This window comes from Emydura macquarii, unplaced genomic scaffold (genome assembly GCF_026122565.2).
Source record: "Emydura macquarii macquarii isolate MOO-44397 ecotype Brisbane River unplaced genomic scaffold, CSIRO-AGI_Emac_v2 contig_2897, whole genome shotgun sequence".
NCBI classification, from domain to species: Eukaryota; Metazoa; Chordata; order Testudines; family Chelidae; genus Emydura; species Emydura macquarii.
In genome coordinates this window covers 50,983,020-51,005,705 of record NW_027133034.1, presented here as the reverse complement: position 1 = coordinate 51,005,705, position 22,686 = coordinate 50,983,020, and the positions used below count along the sequence as shown (strand labels likewise).

Below are 22,686 nucleotides of genomic sequence, written 5' to 3'. Positions count from 1 at the left end.
TGGACTTCTTCCCAAGGCTACTTTTTGCCTAGTTTAAACAAAACACTGTACTGTTAAAGTTCCTATACAAATGTGTATTCAAATTCATCAATGAATAATAACCTTTCTCTATGCTTTAAAAATATCTCAGGGTAGAAAATAAAGGGCCATACTCTTGGCTGGCATAGCATAGCTCCTTTGATTGTGTTGGAAAAAGATTCCAAATGAGGTTCGTTAGCCCTGCACCAGATAGAAAAGAGATCCACGCAGGTAGTTGGGCAGTCTCCAAGTTTTTATTTCTGCAGAGGTCGGACACTTCCCAGCAAGTGGTCAGTGTGAGACCTCGAAGGCATGCTCTTTTGCATATTTATACAAACATAAACAAAGAAATTACATATGCATAAATTCTTAATGCTTATTGGTACACTCAAATTATTATTATATTACTATTGGCTTACACTTTCTACATCTTCTAAATATAATGAGTATGCATAACATAAAAGATAAGGGCAGAAGATTTCAACTTATCTATCAAAATTGTCTAGTCTATTTCCCAAGACTGAAGAGAAAGCAAAAACTACTACAGGCTGACTCCTCATTTCTCCTGTTAATCTTTCTCTCTGACCTTGGCAGAGATAAGCACCATAAACAAAGAAAAGAGGAGGGGGTGGGTGATTTCAACAGAAAGCAGAACACTAAAACAACTAAAATGGAGTAACTGTGGTCAAGCAAACAATTATTTTTCTTCAATTGCTACAGACTACATCAGTTTACATTAGCTGAGAATCTGGCCCATAGGATCAAGTGCAGCTGTTTTTATATAGACAAAATTCCCTTTGAAGACAACGGGAGTTTTAGCCTTCATTAAGAACACAGAATTGAACTTGTGATGGAACACACTATAATAATCCCAACAAAAAAACCCACTTCCTTTGAGAGAGAGTGAGTGAGTGTGTGCAATTTCATAGAATATTGTACCTTAAAAACAAATATCCAAAAGCCAGAGAATTCTAAGATATGTTTATAGTTTAAAACAACCTAATCATTGAAATACAAAGATAAGGTGTTTCAGAGAGCCTTAATTGAGCCTTCATATCCTTGCTGTCTTGGGCACTTAAAGGGTCCCTGACAAAAACTACAGTATCCAACTGATAGCTGGATAACTTGCTGAAGCTCTGTATTGTGAGGAGCTAAGCTGTATAGGAGTGGAGCTCTGTAACTGGGAATGGTGACCACTTTCCAGAGGTTTTAAGTCCTATAGAAGTGGAGCTGTGCTCTTGTGCATCTTAGGAGCCCAACTGGCAGTCATCTCCTTGTGCAGGCTTCCACTTGCTTCCCCCAGGAGGATGCTTCTGCCCTTTTTCCCCTGACACTGTAGCATTTCTCCCTGCTTCCGCAGCTGGTCAGATTCCAAAAAGAGCTCCTATGTCTTGCTGCACTGCTGGATTTCTTCTACTGTGTAAGTAATGTGTATTGGTTATACACTCTCACTTTGTGGTGTGTTTAGAATTATTTAAATAATACCAAAGGTTACTGAATAATTTCATAATCAATTAATAGTGCTACAGAATTTAAATTAGGGGCCTTTGGCACTAAATTTAGGTATAAGGTACTGCAATGACACAAAGTTTTGTTTAACATTTCCCAGTTACAGGAAACTAATAATACCCATGTCCCTGCCATAGAAATACAAAAAAATGTAACAGATGTGGAGAAGAAAAAGTATGAAAGATTTCACACTGTTCCAGGCTTGATTCTGACCTTCAATGCCTGCCATTCATCAGTCACTCCAATGAAATCTTAGGTTTTTATACATTAAATATACAATACAAAATTAAAAGCCACCACATAACATATAAAACTATTCATAAAATTGGCCCACCATAACAGCATTAATAATCTCAATCCCAGCTACCTTGTATCTAATCTGATGAAACGATTTGCATGATTGGAGACTTTAAATTCCCTGATTATAACCTGTTCAGGAAGGTGAGAGTGGGTTAAAGAGGTGGGGAAGAGGCAGTCTACATTAAAGACACCTTTATTTGTTTTAGTTATGATAAATCAGAAACACAAGGTTTTAAATGCACATTGATATATGTGCCAACTAACAAAGCCCAAGAGGCTTGGCTGGTTGGGGGTCTAATACAGATCACCAAATCAAACTAGAGAACAGAGTTATTTCTTAAACACTTGTCTATAATGGGAGGGCGGGACCGGGGGGGGGGGGGGGGGGGAATTTATGCAGCCAGTAGTAAAACACCATTAGAGTTTCTAAAACTTACAATAATTTCCTAACACAAAAAGATATTGCACCCAACATAAGGTAAGTCTCTTTTGACACCTCATTATGACTGATAAAGGCTGAACTAGAAGTTGGTGGGTGCCCAGGGACCAATGAGCATTACTTGATTATATTCACTGTGAACAGAGAACTGTCCCTGCTAGTAATATGTACTTGGAGCTTCAAAAAGGCTAATTTCCCAAAACTATGGAAAATTATGAGCAAAATTGAGTGAAAGAAAAAATTTAGGCAGAAAAATATTAATGAAAATTGGAAGCTCTATAAGAAAAGTTTACTAGATGTTCTAAAAGTCAGAATTCCACAGTCAAGAAGGAGGACACCTAAAGAAAATGGATAAAACCTCCACTTGGTTCAGTGGCAGAATGCAGGCATCAATTAGAAATTTAAAAAACAATATATAACGGTTGAGCAAGGGTGGAAATAGATCACAATTGATATGAATTAGAATTATGAAGTGCAGAAAACTAATAAAGGGAAGCTAAGGACATCAGGAAAAATCCATGGTTGGCCAGGCTAAAGACAGTAAGAAGAAGTTTAAGTATATTATGAAAAAAAGAAATCCAAGAAATGGTATAGGCCTATTTCTAGAGGGAGGTGGTAAATTGTTAATGATACAGAAAGGGCAGAAGTGTTCAATAAATACTTTTGTATCTGGAAAGTACCAAGATGAGGTATTCATATCATATGAGAACAAAGAAGTGTCTTCTATTCCATTAGTAATTTAGGAGCATGTCAGACAATATCTACTAGGGATAAACATTTTTAAATCAGCAGGCCATGATAATTTGCACCCAAGAGTCCTAAAAGAATTGCCTTGGGAGATCTCTGACCCACTGATACTAATTTTTAATATCCTTTGAATAGCAGGAAAATTCCAGAAAACAGGAAAAGTGCTAGTGTTGTGCCAGTATTAAAAAAGGGCATGCAGGATGACCCAGATAACTACATGCCAGTTAGCCTGACAAAATAATGGAAAAGCTGACACTGGATTTAATTAATGAAGAATTAAAGGATAGGAATATAATTCCAATTAGCATGATTTTATGAAAAATAGGTTTTGTCAAACAAACCTGGTTTCATTCTTTGGTGAGATTATGCATTTGGCTGATAAAAGCAGATGTAATATAATTAAATGCCTTACAAAAGTCTAACTCAGTGCTACAAAATATTCTAATTTTAAAAATTAACACTATACAGAACGATAGAGCACAGGTTAAGTGAATTAAGAACTGGTTAACTGCCAGATCTCAAAAAAGTAGGTGTCAATGGAGAATCATCACTGAATGATGATGTTTAAAATGGGATTTGGCAGGGATTGGTTCTAGCCCCAATGCTATTAAACATTTTCATCAACAAACTGAAAGTAAATTTAAAGCCACTGCTGCTGAAATTTGCAGATGGCACAAAGATTAACAGAGTGGTAGTTAATAATGAGGACAGGGAGTCACACAACATGATCTGGATTCCTTGGGAACCATTAAAACAAAATGTGTTTTTAATACAGCTATATTCAAAGTTTTATACATCTAGGAAGAAGGAATGCAGGCCATATCTACGGGGCTATATCCTGGTGAACTATGACTGCAAATGATTTAGAGATCATAGTGGATAATCAGCTCAACGGGTGCTCCCAGTGAGATGCTATGGGATAAAGAGCTAATGCAATCCATGGATGCATAAACGGGAGTAGTGAGTCCGAGTAGGGAGGTGATTTTACCTCTGCCTACGGCACTGCTGAGACTGATACTGGAATACTTTGTACAGTTCTGGTGTCCACATTTTAAAAAGGATGTTAAAAAATGGGAGAGTGTGAAAAGAACCACAAAAACGATTCAGTACATCCAGGAGGTCAGACTAAATGCTCTAATGGTCCCTTCTGGACTTCCATCTCCAGAATCTATTAACCCACCTTCTTTCCAAATGATCAAAAGATGAAAAGGATGGATTTAGTAGCATGGCTGGAAGAATAACAATTTCAAGCTTTGTTGGGCCAAGGGGAGGTGAGCAGAATCTTTTGTGGAAAATATCTGTAAGCAGTCTCCTCCCTTTTAAGCCAGGGGCTATCTAGCTGAAGCACATCTATTCATTACAGCAGTGGAGCTATTTCATAGGAAGGGAGGCAGACTCACAGACAATAAGATCCTAAACCATTCAGAGCTTTAAAGATAAATCCCAACACCTTAAACTCCACCCCATAAATTTACTGGCAGCTGGTGCATATTACAGAGCACAGGTGTAATAGGCTTTCAGCCTGTTTGACACATCATTTAACAAGTGGGCATTTATTTAACAACTTTAGTCTGGCCTAACTGCAGTTTTTGGATAGTCTTGAAGTTGTAGCACTATGTAGAGCATATTCAAATTAATCCAGTTTCAAGGTGACAAAAGCATGGATGACTGTAGTGAGGGCTGCACCTGAAAGGAGAGGCCTCACTCTTCTTGCCAGGAATAGATGGAGAAAAGCACTGTTGGCTACAGCTGTAACCCGAGCATCCAGAAGCCGTTCGGATTTTAACAAAGCTCCTAAAATGCAAAGCTGTTACATGAGACTGAGGCTAATTTCTTCAGTCAGGAGTGCAACTTGTGGTGCTAATGAGGAATTAAAACACTAACATTTTTAATGAATTTGGGGGGAAACTTTCCTGTAGGGTAGTTTTTGCACACTGAATTTTTAACACTGGAGTCTGGCTGTATATTGACTGAAAGTACTGTGTGATTAGTTAAGTAATGCAAATAAATACCCTTTACTCTCTGAATCAGTCCCAGCAGTAATTTATAATTTCACTTTTACTCAGAATGTTTGGCTTCCAAAGACAATGATACGAAGAGGGAAAAGTACTAATTCCATAATTAGATATTGATACTGAATTATAAAATATTTCCTTCCAAAATTAAATGTTTATATAGTTGTAACATCTTCCTTTCTTCCTTTAAGATTTGCACTGAGTGTTATCTTACCTGTGTATTCTAGAGGGTAAATATTTCATTTCAGAAATTCTCTTTACTTGTGTCTTAAATGCTGTTGCTTAAAATACAATCAAATAAATAATCTAGTTGCTATCTGAATGGTTGCATTAGAAGTTCACTATTACATCATTAAAATGTGTGGTGTGATAAAACTCAGGTTTTTATTTTAATTTCCATAATGAAAACAAATGACTTCTAACTTGTATGTCTGCTGCTTTTTGTAGACAGTGGACCTTTTAAGTAATGTTGGTCATTTTCAGTGTTATGTTTGCATAATATGTAGAGGGCCAATCCTGCCTCCTTTATGAATGTGAGCAGTCTCCACTGACTTTATTGGGACTGCTCACGTGGGTGTGGGGTTTTTGGATTGAGCTAAAATATTATAACTACTGGATCAGTAGGCAACCTTCAAATTAAAATTTCATAATAGTTCATGGACACAATTGTTTCCTGCACATATAACAAAAGGAAGTATTAAAATAGCCCATGCAGATTTCTAGTGGGCTCTAGAAGGAAATTAATGTTTCCCAATGAACTCTGTTTTAGTGAAGGAAGACCTTCTCCCAGAAAGGAGCTGCTTCATAACATAGACCCTATGTTTGTGGACACTTCCCCATGTGAGTATGCAATTCATTGCTAGTCATATTACAGACATACAATTTGATATCTGCCTAATGCATGCTTTTTTCCCCTCAAGCAGAGTTTTCTGTTTTGTAGGTGAAGGGATTTAATTAGATGCCTTCCATTTGCAAATAAGCCACTGCCTTAAAATGGAGTTTCAATAATAGTATACTGTTAACTACACACTAAATCGCTGCCAGACAGGGCTCTCCATTTCCCAGTGTTCTGAAGCACTCTTATGCAAAGACTAATGTACTACAGCCTGTGGGGATGTTGAGAGAGAACCACATGCCTTAGGTGCATAGTAAGGCACGCAGCTGAAGACCAAAGTGCCTCCAGCATGCAAGATTGGCAGTTATCTCCTAACATTTGCATGTCCTATCCTGTGTTATTGTCTATAATAAGATTGTATTATTGACCTTGCAAGTGGAAAACTTAGGGTTGTAAAAGGCTAAGACATTCCAAGCCTTGTGGTTGCTTTTGTGCCATAGTAACACGAGTCAGAGCCTTTGTTAGCAAGTCATGCTGCTCTCTAAATGCTTTCTATTTTATAATTCGGCATTTGCTAAGGACTAGGAGCTTTTTAAAAATGGGGATTTCTCAGAGATTTTCATTGGAATGTTCCTCTTCCAGAGATTTTGTGAGGTTTTGTGTTAATTAAATTAAGATATACCGTGGTATATTAAGAGCTAAACACTGACTGAGGAAAGCAAGTAAAGTGGGGATAGTGACAGGTACCCCCTGAGCCTGGCACAAGTCATCCTGGGGTAGCTGGATGCAATGGCTTAGGATAGGCTGCCACAACGTACATCTCTACTCTAAGCAGGAACACATGATCTCATCTTAGCTGGTTACTGCTGCCTGCTGTGATGATAGTATAAATACTGGTGAGATTAAGACCTTGCCATGTCAATTTCCCTCCTAAGAATGCTCTGTAGGCTGTTAGGGCCCTGCAGGCAGTTCCTGTAGGCTATTATACCTTGGTGTGTTGTTCCAGAGGCATACGTTAGTCTACTTCTCTCTTTGTGTGGTATGGCAGTGGTTGAACTCCATGAGGTGCCCAACATAACAGATTCTAGATTTAAATGTGAGGGGGCTGGAGGCAAGAAGTTTTCACTGCAGAGTCCTAGGCTCAGGAATTTGCTCCCCGCATTAGTTCATCAGTGCCCGAGACTGATGATGTTTAATGCTCACTGCAAGGCCTACTGTATTTACTCAGGATCTCTCAGTGGTGGAAAATTAAGGGGAGCTATTGTATTGGTAGGTGAGATGTGAATGATCATTAAAATGGCTACTGAGCAAATTTGAAAGTTTTATGTATATGTACACATGCCTCTCTTGTGCTTCAGGCACCTTAAAAAGAAAAAATCTAAGGCTGGTCTACACTGGCGACGGAGGTAGATGTAACGTCACTTATGTCGACCTCCAAAAGCCTGCGTCTACACTGGCATGGCGGTTCCATTAACTCAAATCATGGCAAATGTCGACGTAATAAAACCACCTCCGCAAGTGGCATAGGGATTTATTTGAATTTATTGGGTTGATTTTGTGTCAGTGTAGACAGAACATAACATAATTCGACGTTAATGGCCTCCGGGAGGTATCCCGCAATGCCCCATTGTGACCGCTCTGGACAGTCGCGCTCTGCTGTATGTGGTCACGCTACCCAGAAATGGCCCCTCCCCTCATGCCCCGGGAAAATTTGAATTTTCATTTCCTGAGCAGCCAGCATGGAGAGAGCTTTGTAACTGGACTCCTCATGGCTACTGCAAAGCCCAAACACGCTCCAGCATGGAGTTGACAGGGAGGAGTCTGTTCTGGCTCAGCTCAAAGCCAGCAAAAGGAATTTGGACATTTATGGGAAGATATCCCAGGGCATGCTGGAGAAGGGACGCGCAGCAGTGCTGCGTGAAGATCAAGAAGCTGCAGCAGTCATATCAGAAAGCCAGGGAAGCTAACAGCCATTCTGGCTCCTCGCCAAAAACATGCCACTTCTACGAGGAGGTGTATGCAATTCTTGGTGGCGACCCTGCCACGGTGCCACCCCGCAGCATCGATACCTCCGCTAGATCACAGTCCATGGACGATGATGAGGACTCGGTGGATGAGGAGGAAGAGGAAGTGGCGGATGAGGAGAGCAGGGTGCAGGAGACCAGGGTGTCTGTTCTCCCAGGCAGTCAGGACCTATTCCTGACCCCAGAGCAGTCCAGCAGCACACAGGACAGCAATAATGATCCCGGGGAAAGCACATCTGGTGAGTTTTTTTTCTTCTTAGCAGTTCTGTCCTTTTAAATGGGGGGGGCCAGGAAGGGGATTTCAGGCGTTTCGCAGACTTTACTGGGGGCTTACCCCCAAAACAAATTATCGGAGCATATCTCATCACATAAATAATCATCAGTTGATATCTCACGGAAACTTTCCTGTAGGTAATCTGTTATCCTTCGCAAAAGGTTTTGGGGGAGGGCTGCCTTGTTCCTTCCTCACCGGTAGGATACTTTGCTGCGCCACACTGCAATCAAAGGAGCTGACGTCATGGCGGAACACAGCATAGCAGCCTAAGGGCCAGGCTGGTACCCCGCTGCGTGCCGCAAATCTTCCCTTTCCTCATGCGTTACCCTCAGGAGACTGATATCGCTCATGGTCACCTAGGGAAGACGGCGCATGTTTAAAATACCTGAGCTATACAGCAGATGCCCCGTACCTCTGTATTCCCCATTGTAGTGTCCTACCAAGTCATTTTAATAATTTTGATTTGGTTTCAGAAGAGACTATAACACAACACACACACACACACACACACACACACACACACACACACACACACACACACACACACACACACACACACACACACACACACACACCCCCCCCCCCCCCGCTGTCAACAGATCCCCTGGCTTACCATCTCTAGAAGGGCACAGCCAGCCGACCCTTCTGTGATGTTAGGAATGGAATGAGGGTCTGGGTTTGCTCTGTGCACTGCATGGGGAGTATTTTATACATTGTTGCAGTTGTTTCATTTTCCTGCCTCTGCTAACAATGGCTACCTTGTGCATTTCTCTTCATTCTGTAGATACCTTGGCCTTGGCCCAACCCTCTAGAAATGCTGCGGAAAAACTATCGCAGATTAGAAAGGGGGGGAAAAAAATCAAGAGACGATATGTTTGGCAAGCTCATGAACGCCTCCGTAGCCACAGAGCACCGAGCGTGGTGGCTGACCTTGTCCCAGAATATGGACATGGACAGGGAGAGTCACAGAGAAATCCAGGAGCATGATCGCAGTACCACGCAGGAGATGCTACAAATCATGCGCAACCAGGCAGACACGCTCCGGTGGCTTGTGGAGCATCAGAAGGAGCGGAGGCTGGACAGAGTCCTGCTGCAGCCCCTCCATAGCGCTCCTCCACCTATGGCTTTGCTGCCTTGCCCCTCCCCCATTCCCAAGAAGTCTCAGAGGAGAATGGCCAGGCTGCAGTACATGATGCACTCTACCCCGGTGGAGGCGAACAGAAAGCAGCGACGGCCTCGCTGACAGCTGGCCTGCAAGCAACCACACTACCCCTTGAGACTATGAATCCCTTCCCCCATGACTTGAATGTTCATAAATAAAAGTTTGCCTCATTTCAACACGTTTCTTTATTAAATCATATCTTATTTGGGAGGGATATGGAGGGTACAGATATCGATGGTGGGTGGGGGATGTTTAGCAAGGCAAACATACAAGAAGACAAATCAGTCCTGCATCTCATTGCAGAACCTGGTTTTCAAAGCTTCCCTAATGCAAAGTACTCCGCGGTTAGCTGTCAGTGTACTGCTGGCATCTGGCTGCTCATAATTGGCGGCCAGTCTTTCTGCCTCCACAGCCCAACCCTGGGGGAACCTCTCCCCCTTCGCTTCACACACATTATGAAGAACACAGCACGCAGATATCACTGACGGGAGGTTCTTTTCACTCATGTCCAGCCTAGTGAGGAGAGTTCTCCATCTGGCCTTTAAACACCCAAAGGCAAATTCAACAACCATTCTGCAAGTGCTTAACCTCTTATTAAAACACTCCTTGTTGCTGTCAAGGTGCCTGGTGTATGACTTCATTAGCCACGGGAGCAAGGGGTAAGCAGGATTCCCCAGGATCACTATTGGCATTTCCACACTCCCAATGTGAATTTTTTGGTCTGGGAAGAAAGTGCCCACCTGCATATTAGAGAACAGCCCCGAATTCTGAAATGCATGCGCGTCATGCACCTTCCCAGACCACCCCACACAGATGTTGGTGAAACGACCCTTGTGATCCACAAGGCCCTGCAGGATCATGGAAAAGTACCCTTTGTGGTTTATGTACTCGGTTGCTAGGTGGGCAGGTGCTAAGATAGGGATGTGCGTCCCATCAGTGGCCCCCCCGCAGTTTGGGAACCCCATCGTGGCAAACCCATCCACTATGTCCTGCACATTTCCCAAAGTCACTATCCTTCATAGCAGAAGTCTATTAATGGCCCTGCATACGTGAATCACGGCAGTGCTCACTGTAGATTTACCAACTCCGAATTGATTTCCCAACCCAGCGGTAACAGTCGGGGGTTGCCAGCTTCCACAGAGCAATGGTGACTCTCTTTTCCACCGTCAGAGCTTGTCTCAAGCGAGTATTCATGCGCTTCAGGGACGGGGCCAGTTCCGAGCAAAGTTAGAGGAAAGTGGTCTTTCGCATATGGAAGTTTTGCAGCCACTCATCATCCCACAGCTGCATAACGATGCGGTCCCACCAGTCTGTGCTTGTTTCCCAGGACCAGAACAGGTGCTCCACGGACTGCAGATGGTGCGTTACAGCCTGCAGCAATCGGTAATTGTTGTGCACAACAGCTTGTAGCAGAGCAGCCTCGGTGGCATCGCTGGTGCCTGTTCTTCTTCTTGCTCTACTTCGAAAATACTCGATAAGCTGCAATGTATTTGTGATGCTCACAATAATAGTGCAGAGTTGAGCTGGCTCCATGTCTCTGCAGCAATGGCAAGCGTGCGGCATAAGCAAACGGCATGAAAATAGGTTTCCTGTTTGTTTGGGGGAAGAAGGGAGGGGGAAGGAGCGTTGCATCATGGGACAATGAAACTCCTCCCAACAGCCACCGTGGCTAGTTGCACTGTGAGATAGCAACCCACAGTGCACTGCTTTGAATGTTGACACAAGCGTGGTGAGTGTAGACGCACGAGACCCGTGCAAATAGCATGGTGTGTACATGCTGCAGCGACTTCTAAAAATTGGTGGGTGAAAGTCGACTTTAAATCGACTTCACTCTGCAGTGTAGACATATCCTAAGTAAATAAATACTAATTCCTAAGACCTTATTTACTACACGTGGTTTCTCTGTCTCTCTCACTCCCCCCACATGCCATCACCTTGGTAAGTCATCTTTCACAACTCATTTGGCCATCCAGCACCCATTACACATGTGTACAGAAAAAGACCGAACTAAGCCTTAAATGTATTCCTTCAGCTTTTTCCTAGTTTTAATTTTACAGTATTATTCTCAAAAAGGTTGTTTAGAGTAATAAGATGTATAGCTCAGAGATATTATCTGTATTGGTAAGTATTATAAATATTTTCTCAGATGTGTTGTGTCAAAACCTTTCTGCTTCAAATTACCATTTTTTCACCTAATACATGACACTCTTCTTGTTTGACACAATGGAGCATATTAATTTATATTACAGCCTTAAGCGGTCTTAGTGATGAGGATCTCACCTATTCATATTTGGTCTAATTTTTGCATAGTACTGAATGCCTACAACTTCTCTTAACTTAATTGCAAATTGAAAGGGCTGTGTGCTTATCAGGACAAGCTCATTGTCTGGTTGGTGATTCTAGTTTTGACTGTGATAAATGTAGTTACATTCTCTCATAATGTCATAAAACCAGGTAAATTGAGTATTTATATGTCTGTGTTAATAAATAAATATATTTGTACACATCTCAGCCTGTCTTTCCTTAAGCTTCCTTTCTTTTTCATTTTCCAAAAAAGAGGAGTCACATGGTTAGGATAGGCCAGGACACTGATCTTATCAGCTGTGTTTTGAATACTCAGTGTGGGTGGCGAGGGGTGATATGAGACTTAGAATAAGCCTAAATTTAATCATAGCAAAGCTGACCTTATCTTCCCATTCTCTCCTTTCTCCATCACTGTTGACTACATGACTCTCTTGTGTCATGTAAGCCCATAAACTGGGTGTCGTTCCTGATTCTCTTCTCTTTCTCTACACTATACATCCAGGCTGTGTTCAGAACTTGCCTCCAAACAGATAATACTTCTGAAATTCAGCCTTTCCTTTCTATCCACACTGCTAAAATTCTCATCCAAGCCTTCATGATCTCCTCCTTTATTAGTGTGATCACCTTATCTTTGGCCTTACTGACATCCATCTTGCTTCTCTGTAGGTTCATTCTAAACACTACTGCTAAAATCATCTTCCTGGCCCATTCTTCTGACCATGCCTCCCCCCCAGGTGTAGAAATTGAAATAGAAAAGTTAAGGAGAGATGGTTGAGGGACAGATTTTGCCCTCTGTTCTACCCTGTGAATGTACAAAATATGGAGTAAACTAACATTGTTTGGGGATCTGGAAGCAGAATCCATACTTAACAGTTGAATTGGCTGGCTTTCTTCCAGCCATTGTTATTCAAACAAATATCACAGAATCTTTTTCAGGGGATAAGACAACAAGCCACGTTTATTGTGAATACAGAAATTTGGTAAATAGTATCAATAAAAAGAAGTATCAACACTAACAACATCAATATTGTTCTTTACTTAGTGAAATAGTATCAATAATGTAAATACTAGGAAAACCATATCAACATTGTGTCAATACTACAATTATAGAGATTCTTGTTAATTAAATATATTTTGTTGACACATGTTTCAATTGGTACTTTCATTCTCACACACACTGACAGGCATACACAGACAGGGAGACAGACAAACATACATAGGGGTCTCACAGATGTTATAGTTACCAACCTCTTGGTAGTCACTGGCCAGGTGACTGTGGCACAAGGGTAAGGAGCAAAGTTCTGCCAATGCGCACCAGTACTCCTGGCTGGTGTGGTGATGTAGACCCGAACCTCCAGCCTTCATCTTTCTGTCCCATTTTATAGGAGAAAAAGATTCCATGTGAGTCTATGGGTTTTTGCTCTGTCATGCTGCATCTGCATTTGGTGTGATCCTCAGTCACCCACATTGTTGCAAGCCTGATCAGATTTTATTCTTTGAAGTGGGCTGACTCCAAAGTTTTCAGGGTGGGCTCCTCTTTGGCCAGTTGAGTGGTAAAAATTATCTTTGCTCCTTTCTTCCTTCCTCAAACGTTATAGGTGAGGCTGGTGTTTTCTTCATCTGTTTGGACATCCCTTCCTCAGACCAACTGTTCAATCAATCACTCTCCCTGTCTACACCCACCTCAATTGCTCAGCCATTCACACTTCAATCACTCAGTGCCAACTCCTAGCTGAAGAAGTCACATTTTTAAAAGCAAACATTTCATTTTTGCCAGTGTCTTTCACAATTAGGTAGGTAGATTTCACAGTGTGGCTTCCTATACTTAAAATAGGGTGTTTATAAATATATTGAAAGTGGGTAAAATTAACAGATAAAATGGTCAGTGGAGTGATTTTACAAACAATCTTAAAACAAATAGAATTATAAAAAGTAAAGACAGACTAATTATTATGCAGTAAATGGATATTTTAAAAAGGCTGAAGTGAATATTTCAAAGGGTAGAACAATAAGTCAGTTGAGGTTTTAACTTTTGATTAAAGTTAGTGTATCAGGCTGAAGTGCTTCTTGGTAGGAAGCGGGGGTGGGGTGTTTGTGGCTCTGTTCTTTCATGTATTTCATGAAAACAGGATTGGGCCAACACCACTGGAAAATAGAGATCTTATCAATACATCTTCCACAGTTATGATGCAAACCATGAAAAGGAGGAGGCCTGAAGCCAAAAAAAAGGAAAAGAAAAGAATTTAACAGAACATGTGTATTCTTCTTAAATTACCAACTGAAACAAAACCAAATTATTGAACATAAATTTGTTAACCTTAGCTGAAATAACAAGCACTCAAAGCCTCTTTAAATGCTGAAAACTGTTTCAGTACCCCATGTGGGAGAGAACACAGCAGAATATAGAATGTTTAAAATACATATTGATCGAATATATCTTATTATTGGCCTCAGTACAAGCCAGGAATTCAATGAGAATTGGGAGGGGTCGGGCTAGTGTTAAATGTATATATGTTCCAGGACAAAAAAACCCACTACATTAAACTGGAGTGAAGGTTAAGAGTATTTATAAATAGAGATGATAAACACTATGGGAATAGTGTAATTATCCTCAAAAACACACATAGTAACCTGTGGGAAGTTAATGCTGCTGACAAGATGAAAACTGAAGCTTTTGAAGTATGGTGCCAGCAAAGACTCTTGCATATTTCCTGGATGGAAAAGAAGACTAATGCCGATGTTAGAAATATTATTGGAGAGCAGCAGACCCTGATGTCAGAAATCTATGTATGCAAACTTATGTACTTTGGAAATAACCTTGACAAAGCTATAATGGAAGGAATGGTGAAAGTCATTGTAGTAGGGTACAGCTAGCGAGGAGATAGATGCAGCATATCACTGAAAGGTCAACTGCTGAGTGCTTGAAGTTAGCGATGGATGTAGGGCTTCTGAAAATTCTGCTATGACATCACTGATGTTCAGACATGAATGTGTGAATTTATTTACTTAGTAACCCATGAGATTGAGTTCACATAAACATGTTAAGGATCAGTGTTTAAAACGGTGTGAAGCGATGGTCAGTCTATTTTTAAGAGGCTGCTTGAATTATTTTTGGCTTACAGGTTTAGTTTTCCTGTTCTGGATGTTCTAGTTTTGTGTGATGTGAGCTTGTGAGTGACTGTGATGTGATATGTTAATTGCTGTGGCTTGCTTTCTTTTGCTTTCTCTCTGTTCTGTCCAAATGACTAGGAAAAGGACAAATACATACATATGTGTCCAAGCTCCTGCTGGTGATTGTGTTGTTACTATTTACTGGAAAAGCCAGAGTAGCCAAGCCCTGCTGCAGGCACAGGTGCAGCAGGTTAACAGATGGGAACCAAAGGCACAAGAAACAGTATAAAAACAGATCCCTCAGGAGGCTGGAGACAGCTAGGGAAGCTCTGATTCAGAGCTGGCTAGTGGACCTTGCATAGTTGATGGGTAACAGCCTTATATTGATTATACTTAATTTATAGGTAGTTGGGAATGGGGGTGTTTTCTTGGCCCTTTCCCCAAGGCACTATTAAATTCAGCTTTTTTTCTTACTTGGACTGAAACCAACCCAGCCACTTAGTCTCTGACAGGCTGTCAAACAACTTTAACTCTGTCCTGTAGCGACACCAGTATCTAGTCTTCTTTTCATTATTCTTCTCTTAATTATGGTTTTATCCTGTAAACTGGTACTTGTGCAGTTAGGCACCTAAATACTTTTGAAGATCTGGACCTAACTCCCTTTGAGAATCTGGGCCTTAGTGTTTTGCAGAATCTACATGTTGTAATATGTCATTTAAGATCAAGGAATTTTCTTAGGATTTAAAGTATACGCAACCATAGATTTGTGAACTCCTTATAGTTTGAAAAGCCAGTGTAATTGTTCAACGATCATACAATTCTTTGGTCTCATTCATTGCTCATCTGGAATATTTTGACTTGCATGGAACCAGTATTTTCTGGCACATCAAGAATAGCGTCTATTTGGAGAGGATGCTACATGTCTGACATTTTTCTCCCTAATTTGAGAACTGTGATCATGTAATTTAAAAAATGTGTTATACTATAATACATGCACATACTGGAGGTGGAGTTAAGGTTACACATGCTTTCTTAATTTTATTTCCTGACTTTTGAGTGTTTAAACACGTAATGTTTATGTTCTTTTAGTATAGGTTTTTTCTTTCATGGATTGTGGGTGTATATATTCCTCTGTGCATACAAAAACAGATATTATATACCTCTGAAAATGCAGCTCATGAGGTTCTCGTATTGTGCATGTTTCTGATTCTGTATTTTGTGACTTTTGGCTGAAATAGGAAAACTGTCTGAGCTTTGTCATCTCATCTCCAATTTTTTTACACCAGCATAATAGTTTTTCTAGTAGAAAGGCACACATACGATGTTATTGATATAGTTGTCACTCAGTTGCTTACAGCAAATGATTTCAGCATAAAACTAGGTTAAAGATTGAAAATATTGACTATTGTCACGATTACAAAGTCAGCTGCATCTCTCTCCCTTATCTGGGATCTCAGTGCACCCCCACAGGGGCCTTGTGTCTTTACCTCTCCTGGAGTGACATCATTCAGTTCTACCATGCTTAGACTGGGCCTTGGATTACAGTACCCAGTGGATTCATCGTACTCCAACTGTTCTCCCCTTGGGGAATTTATAACCAATGGTAAACAGTGACTAGAAAACATTAAATAATACTTTGGTCTAAGAACAGTAGGAATAAAGTAACATAAGAGAAAAATACTTTAAAATAATGCACAGTCTGTACGCAAGCCTATCTTATCTATTGGCTTGCCATCATTTGGCAGAGACTCTAGGCAGGCCTCCCTTTACTGTCTCCCCCAAATAACTGCCCTGCCTTGTCTTGAGAGAGAATCACTTTTATCTAGCTTGTAAGCCAGTGGCACGGTCCAGCTGGGGCATCATGACCCTTCCTCGGGCCCAGGCTCCGAGGAAGGCCACAGCGCCTTCCCCTGAGTCGCAGGAGGCTTCGGGCCGGAGTTGGGCATGGAGAGTCCGAGCGGGGCCACCCAGAGTGCGGGCTTCCCTGTGCCCAGCGAGCCCAGCCCACAGCGCCCTCCTCGGACCAGACCACAGAGGAGATGATGCCCATTCTGCCTGCCTCCTGACAACCCCACCACCACCACCACGCCTTGCATTCTGCAGCCCTCCTCCACTGGGACCACGCCTATCCTCCATCATTGTTCCCATCCAGCTGAATGCCCTCTCCTACCTACTTGACAGTGCCCTCCTGGGGGCCTACTCTGGAGGCCACAGGTCATTGGCCACAGGCCACGGTGGGCCTGCCCAGCATGCACCGGGCTGCAGGTGCCAGCCACACTTCTGCTGTGCCCCCCAGCCAGTTTGTGCAGAACCCCAGCAGGCTCGAGCGGGGTGTTGTGTGTCTGGCGCTGTGAGGCAGAGCAGTGCCAGCTGTTCCCAAGAAGCACCAGGGGCAGGGCCAAGTGGCAGGACTCCTTTCCAAGATGTGATTAGCGAGGATCCCCAACATTGCCGAGGGGCAGGGGGAGAACCAGCGAGCAAGGGGGCAGAAAGATTTCAGTGGGCCCTGGAGCAATGTGGATTCCACCCCATTGAAGGTGGGGCTCTTGGACCAAGGGGCAGCCCTGGACTCAGATTATGCGGCAAGAACTGGACCAAAGATGGCCATCCCGGGGCAGAAGAGATGGACTGACTAGTGGCCACAGAGACGGGGGTCCAGCACAAGGGAAACTGAGGCAGCCAAAGCAACCGAAGAAGATGCCAAAGCCACCAAAGAACATCAGAAGGCAGATTATTAGGGGGTCTAGCACCCAAGGGAGTGTCGTAGAGGAAGCCAGGTCTTCCCAACCCAACCTATCATCTTCCCAAGGAGGAGAAGACTGGGAAAAGGAGTGTGAAGAGTCCAGGGAACCCCCCAGATCAGTGCCTGGTATTCCCCCTCTTCCAGAGGTGGCTTTGAAGGCTCAACCAGCCTCACTCCAGGAAAGGAGAATGCCCCGACCACCGAGCCAGGACAGCCTCTTATCTGGCTATGGCTAGATTAACTTCTCCAATCCGCCAGGGTGTCCAGCGCCGTCACGGAGCCATGCCAGGAGAGACAGCCCCCTGGGGCCGCCACTGAAAGTGGGACACGGCCCTCAGTAGGAGGTGGAGGCCGACATCACCAGGTGTCTGCCGAGCTTGGTGATTTCACGGCCAGGCATGGTGACTTCGTCAGCTCCGCTGTGAAGAACAAGCACAGAGCATGAGCCCTGGGCCGCGGAACAAGGGTCCCACCGTCCAAGCTCCTGTCCTGTCTGAAGCTCCGGTCTCGTGGGCTGGGAGCAATTTCTGCAAGGATTAGTTTGTTGATAATAAATTTAGAGGAATAAACTGTGGCCATTTACAAGTCTTTAGCCCTGGCTGGGGCGGGCTTCCTTCCTAGTCTGTAGCCCTCCAGCCTTCCCGTAGGGCAGGGCTGATTCGGGGTCTGGTGCCCCCTGGCCTTGCAGGCAGGACGAGGCAGGTAGAGCTTGGGACCCTCTGTCTCCCAAACACAGAGGGTATCAAGCACTCCCAGGGTGGCTAGGGAAGAGGGGGAGGGGGACTCAAGTCCATCCGACTCCACTGCGTCCCAGCCCAGGACCCTAGCAGTGGCAAAGCCATTTGCCACTGTCAGCAGGGATCAAACCGTAACACTCTGACGGGGTTTAGCCTCTGCCTCAGCCAGTTCCTTGTTGGCTATGCCTGGGCCACTTCCTCCCACCCTGTCCCCAGGTACCTGCTGGTCATAGTGTCCCTCCGAGTCACTGGGGTAGAAAGCAAGTGGCAGTCCCACAAGTCCCTCACCATCAACTGGTGGCAAGTCTGGAAATCCCTCTGGCTCATCAGCGGAGGGCAGCTACTCCAGGTCCCAGGGGTTCCTCCAGTCCACGGGGTTCCATCAGCTCCAGGGGTCCCCAGCGTCAGGCAGCTCCTCTAGGTCAGGGCCGGCCTCGGGGTATTTCTCACCCAGGAGTCTCAGGTGGCTCATTCCAGCTAGTAGGGCCTAGCGGCCCGGTCCAGTCACTAGGGCCCAGCAATCTGGGCAGGTTTTGGATGCACCGTTCAGTGGGGCGGTTGATTCAAACAACCACTGAGTCTGGGTCATGGCCTCCAGAAAGACACATCTGCCACCAGCAACAGCTTCCCCCCTACAGAGCTGTTAGGCCCGGTTTTTATAGTTCCCCTTCCTGCCTTGGCTCCACCCCTCTGTTGTCGGGCAGTTTGGCCTGTAGGGCCCGGTTCTGCCCAGCAGGGACATTGTGACCCTTCCTTATGCCCAGGCTCTGAGGACGGCCCCAGCACCTTGCTACAGGGAGCTGTGGAGCTCCTCCCTCTGCTGCAAGGCCCAAACCCGTGCCCCACACTCCTTGCTGCTGCTGCTTGGGGGCCCCTCTGGTCTGGGACCCTCCTGCCCTCCCCGGTGGGCCGGGAGGGGGTGAGTGGCCCCTCCACCACCACCACCACCTGTGGAAGGGCCTTTCTGGCTGGCTCCTTGCTTCCGCTGCTGCTGTGAGTGCCCCTTCCCTGCTGTGAGTGCCCCTCACCCTAACCGCCTGTGGACGCCCCTGACCTTCCCTTTCTCTGTCCCCCCTTCCCTGTAGCTGCCCCCGCTGACCAGTCCCCATCCTACCCCCCTTTGCTGCCCTCCTCCTCCCCCCCTGTGGTTTGGAGGACCTGGGCGTACAGGTGGTCCTCACCTCTGTCCCACCCTTCCTCCCCAATGCCGCCCTTCTGCCTCTCCTTTCCACCCTGGGACAGCCCCTCTCCACCATCAGCCCGCTTCCCCTCAGCTGCAAGGACCCCATCCTCCGCCACGTCCTCTCCTTCTGGGAGCAGTGGGCGCTGTCCGCGGTTCTCTGCTCAGTGTCCCCTTTTGGTTCCCTTTGTTTAAACCTGTGACCCCCATGCCCACTCCTTTTTTCATTAGTTGTCCCACACACTTAGTTGTATCCTAGGTCCAGTGACTCCTTCCCTTCAGGGGGAGGGGTCTTTAGCAGTGCCCACCCACTTCCCGCGTTACAAATAGTACATAGCTACAGATACTTTGTCTCAGTTTCCTAGGATTGCATCCTGCTACCCAAACCGGTTTGTTGAGCTCCTTCAGGAAGTCAAACCAGCATCCTCCAGGCCAGTTGTGCTCCCATTGTTTTGTAACAACCCCCAAGTGTTAGTGAGGGGTGTTTTATCCCAAGCCATTGTTTTACTTTCCTCTTTGTTTCCTTGCAGCCCTGTTGATTTAACCCAGTATATTCATACAGTAAAAATTCCAATGATTAGGTAATTGTACCATATTCATAAATTAGTACAGAGCAGTCCCATGTCCTTCACAAGCACATGAAAGCAGAAGATTAAAACAAAATGTCTACTCCCTGCAGTTCTTTTTTCGATCAGAACAGTCCCATTTGCAAATTCAGTTGAGTTTTTTTAATAACTCAACAAAATTACAAACAGCAGGGGTAAAATTATATTGAATTTAAATGAATACACATTCTTCTGTAACATTAATGTTATTGAGAAACCAAATAAGATGCAGAAAATAACTTTAAAGGTACTTCAAATTAACAGCATTTATGTGCATTGGAAGGAAACAGCAGAAAAACTGTCTTACACATTTTTTTAAAAATAATTTTGCTTCATCTCTTTAAAAAATAGCTTTCCAAATTGTTGATGGTTTGGCAGCTGGAAGGGTGACGTCAGCTCTTCCATTGTGAAAGATCTGCTTTCTTTTAGACAGTCTTATGGCATTTCATCAAGTTTTGGTGATTCAGCTGAATTAGAAACCCACTGTATTTCAGTCTGAATTCCCCTAACTGCTAAACCAAACATATTCCTTTCCACAGAGTCATCGCTAGATGGCCTGTCTTCAAGCAGTGCTGAAATTCTATATCCCACAGTAGTCAATTTTATTTTCAGAATCAGAATTAAATGACACAATTAAAGAAAATGTACTGTTTAATTCGGAGTTGTCAATCAGAATCTGTCAGTACCCTCTGTATTATCTTTTAATCTGACTAGCTAATTCATTAATGAAATGCAAAAGCTTTACAAAATCTTGTAGATTATTCTCAGGGAATCACTTTCTTCTCTTCTCAGAGAAGCAGCTTGAAATTTGGTTTCGTCAAGTGAATTTAAAGGATAGGGTATGCATCCAGAATAAACATGTTGATGGGTGGGGTTTTTATATTGAAGAAACTTTCACCTTCATTTAAAATTCCAGGTTTACCATAAACTAAAACTTCAAAGGCATAATAAAACTGTAGGTCTACTAATTGCAGTCAATTTATTTTGGAGAAAAAACATTCTTAAAGGCAGAAATCCAAGACAGAGAAATTCAGAGTTGTAAAACCATTTGTGACTTTTCTTCAAGTTCTTACTCGCTCTGGACCAAATTAATCCAAATTTAAATTATTCTCCTTGCCATTTGCAAAAAGGCATTACCTCATGTGTTGCGCTGTTAATTGCCAAAATAAATGGTTACATACTAAGGGGTTAGGTCTGCTCTATGGGGGGAAAAGTAGAACACTCATGTAGTCTACTATGAAGCAGAAAGCACTTCCTTTTTAGTAATACTTTATACATGGACATTAATTCATAATAAATTGCATTAGAATGGCTATAGCATTATATATTAGATCTACAGGAATACCAAAAGAATTCATCTTGATTAAGGGACACTGTAGACTCCTTTAGGCCCTATTTTTTACTTACTGTGACTGAATGAAAAACGATTCTATGAGTCATTACAGACCACGATTGATTTCTGCACATTCTATTCCTGATGATCTGGCAGTTTTGCAACTAATAAATGTTGGGAAAAATAACCCTCTGTTAGTATAGTGACACAGTAGCAGCCTTGTGTGTGTAGTAGGTATGTGTATGGATAAGCAATCTGCGTGATTGGATTGGGATAAACACGCACAGTGTCTATCTATGTCAGTGTCTATGCCAGATTGATACCTGGCATTCACCATTCAAAGAATCAAAATGTGAACAAAACCTATTATTTTAGTGTAATCAGCTGCTTGAATTTATATGTTGACTGTTTGAAATGGGAAAATGGCCTGGAATAACGCCCTCCCCACCTCCACCCCCAAAAAATGTTCCGTTCTCTGTGCTTCCCAGAACCTCTGCTTGTTTGGAAAAGAAAAACACACCAAATGCTTGTCAGCTAGCCTATGTTACCTTATTTTTACCAAGATACCATAAATTCAAATGATCTATGATTTATTACAAGGCATTAATTGCCTTACCTGTCTCCAGTGTCTTAGCTTGGGCCATTGTCCACCATTCCTCTGGTCACCCCGAAACCACTTTCTTTTTCTTGTAGTTCCACTCCACCATTTGTCATTTATGGGTAGCAGCATCTTTCCTCATAATAATACTAAGCATTTACATAGTGATTTGCATCTTCAGAATGGTCATAAACGTTAACCCTTGTAGTTCACCTGGGAGATAGATGTGTGTTATTCCTGTTTCAGAAATGAGGAAATGGAGGTAGAGAGGGTAAATAACTTGCCCAAGATCACACAATGCCAGAGCCATGGTTAGAGTTCAGGAGTTCCTAGCTTCTGGTTCTGGGCACATACCACTAGACCACACACCACTTTATTGCCAGCACACACACTAACATTTTATACTTTTGTACAAATCTCAATGTAAAGGCTAAACTACATTTTAAAATAAAATATTTTTGAGTTGGGAACCAGTTAAGTGTTAATCTAGTGCAGAGTCAGGGTGAAGTTCTAAACCTCTTAGCCTTTCATGGGAAAGAAGAGACACAGCAATTGAATGCCTCTCCTTACCTGATACACCTTAGACTGCAGTAGTGCAAATGGGTGTTTCTATTTCACATCTGAGTCCAAAGGTGTCCTTCGATATTTTTAAAAGTTCTAAAACAAATGCAGCTAAATGCACTTGAAATATAACTGGTTTCATAGATAAAATTAAGATTTCACACACCCTGATATTTTTCACATTTTTGATG

The 22,686-nt window shown here is 43.1% G+C and overlaps 1 protein-coding gene across 1 annotated transcript in view; it reads left to right on the top strand.

Annotated features, from left to right (window-relative positions):
- Positions 1 to 22,686, top strand: part of ARSB (arylsulfatase B) — a 110,382-nt gene that overhangs the window by 67,587 nt on the left and 20,109 nt on the right. Inside the window, exon 6 of the mRNA XM_067568660.1 lies at positions 5,798 to 5,868. Within this exon, the coding sequence (XP_067424761.1) occupies positions 5,798 to 5,868 (71 nt within the window). The remainder of the gene's footprint in view (positions 1 to 5,797; positions 5,869 to 22,686) is intronic.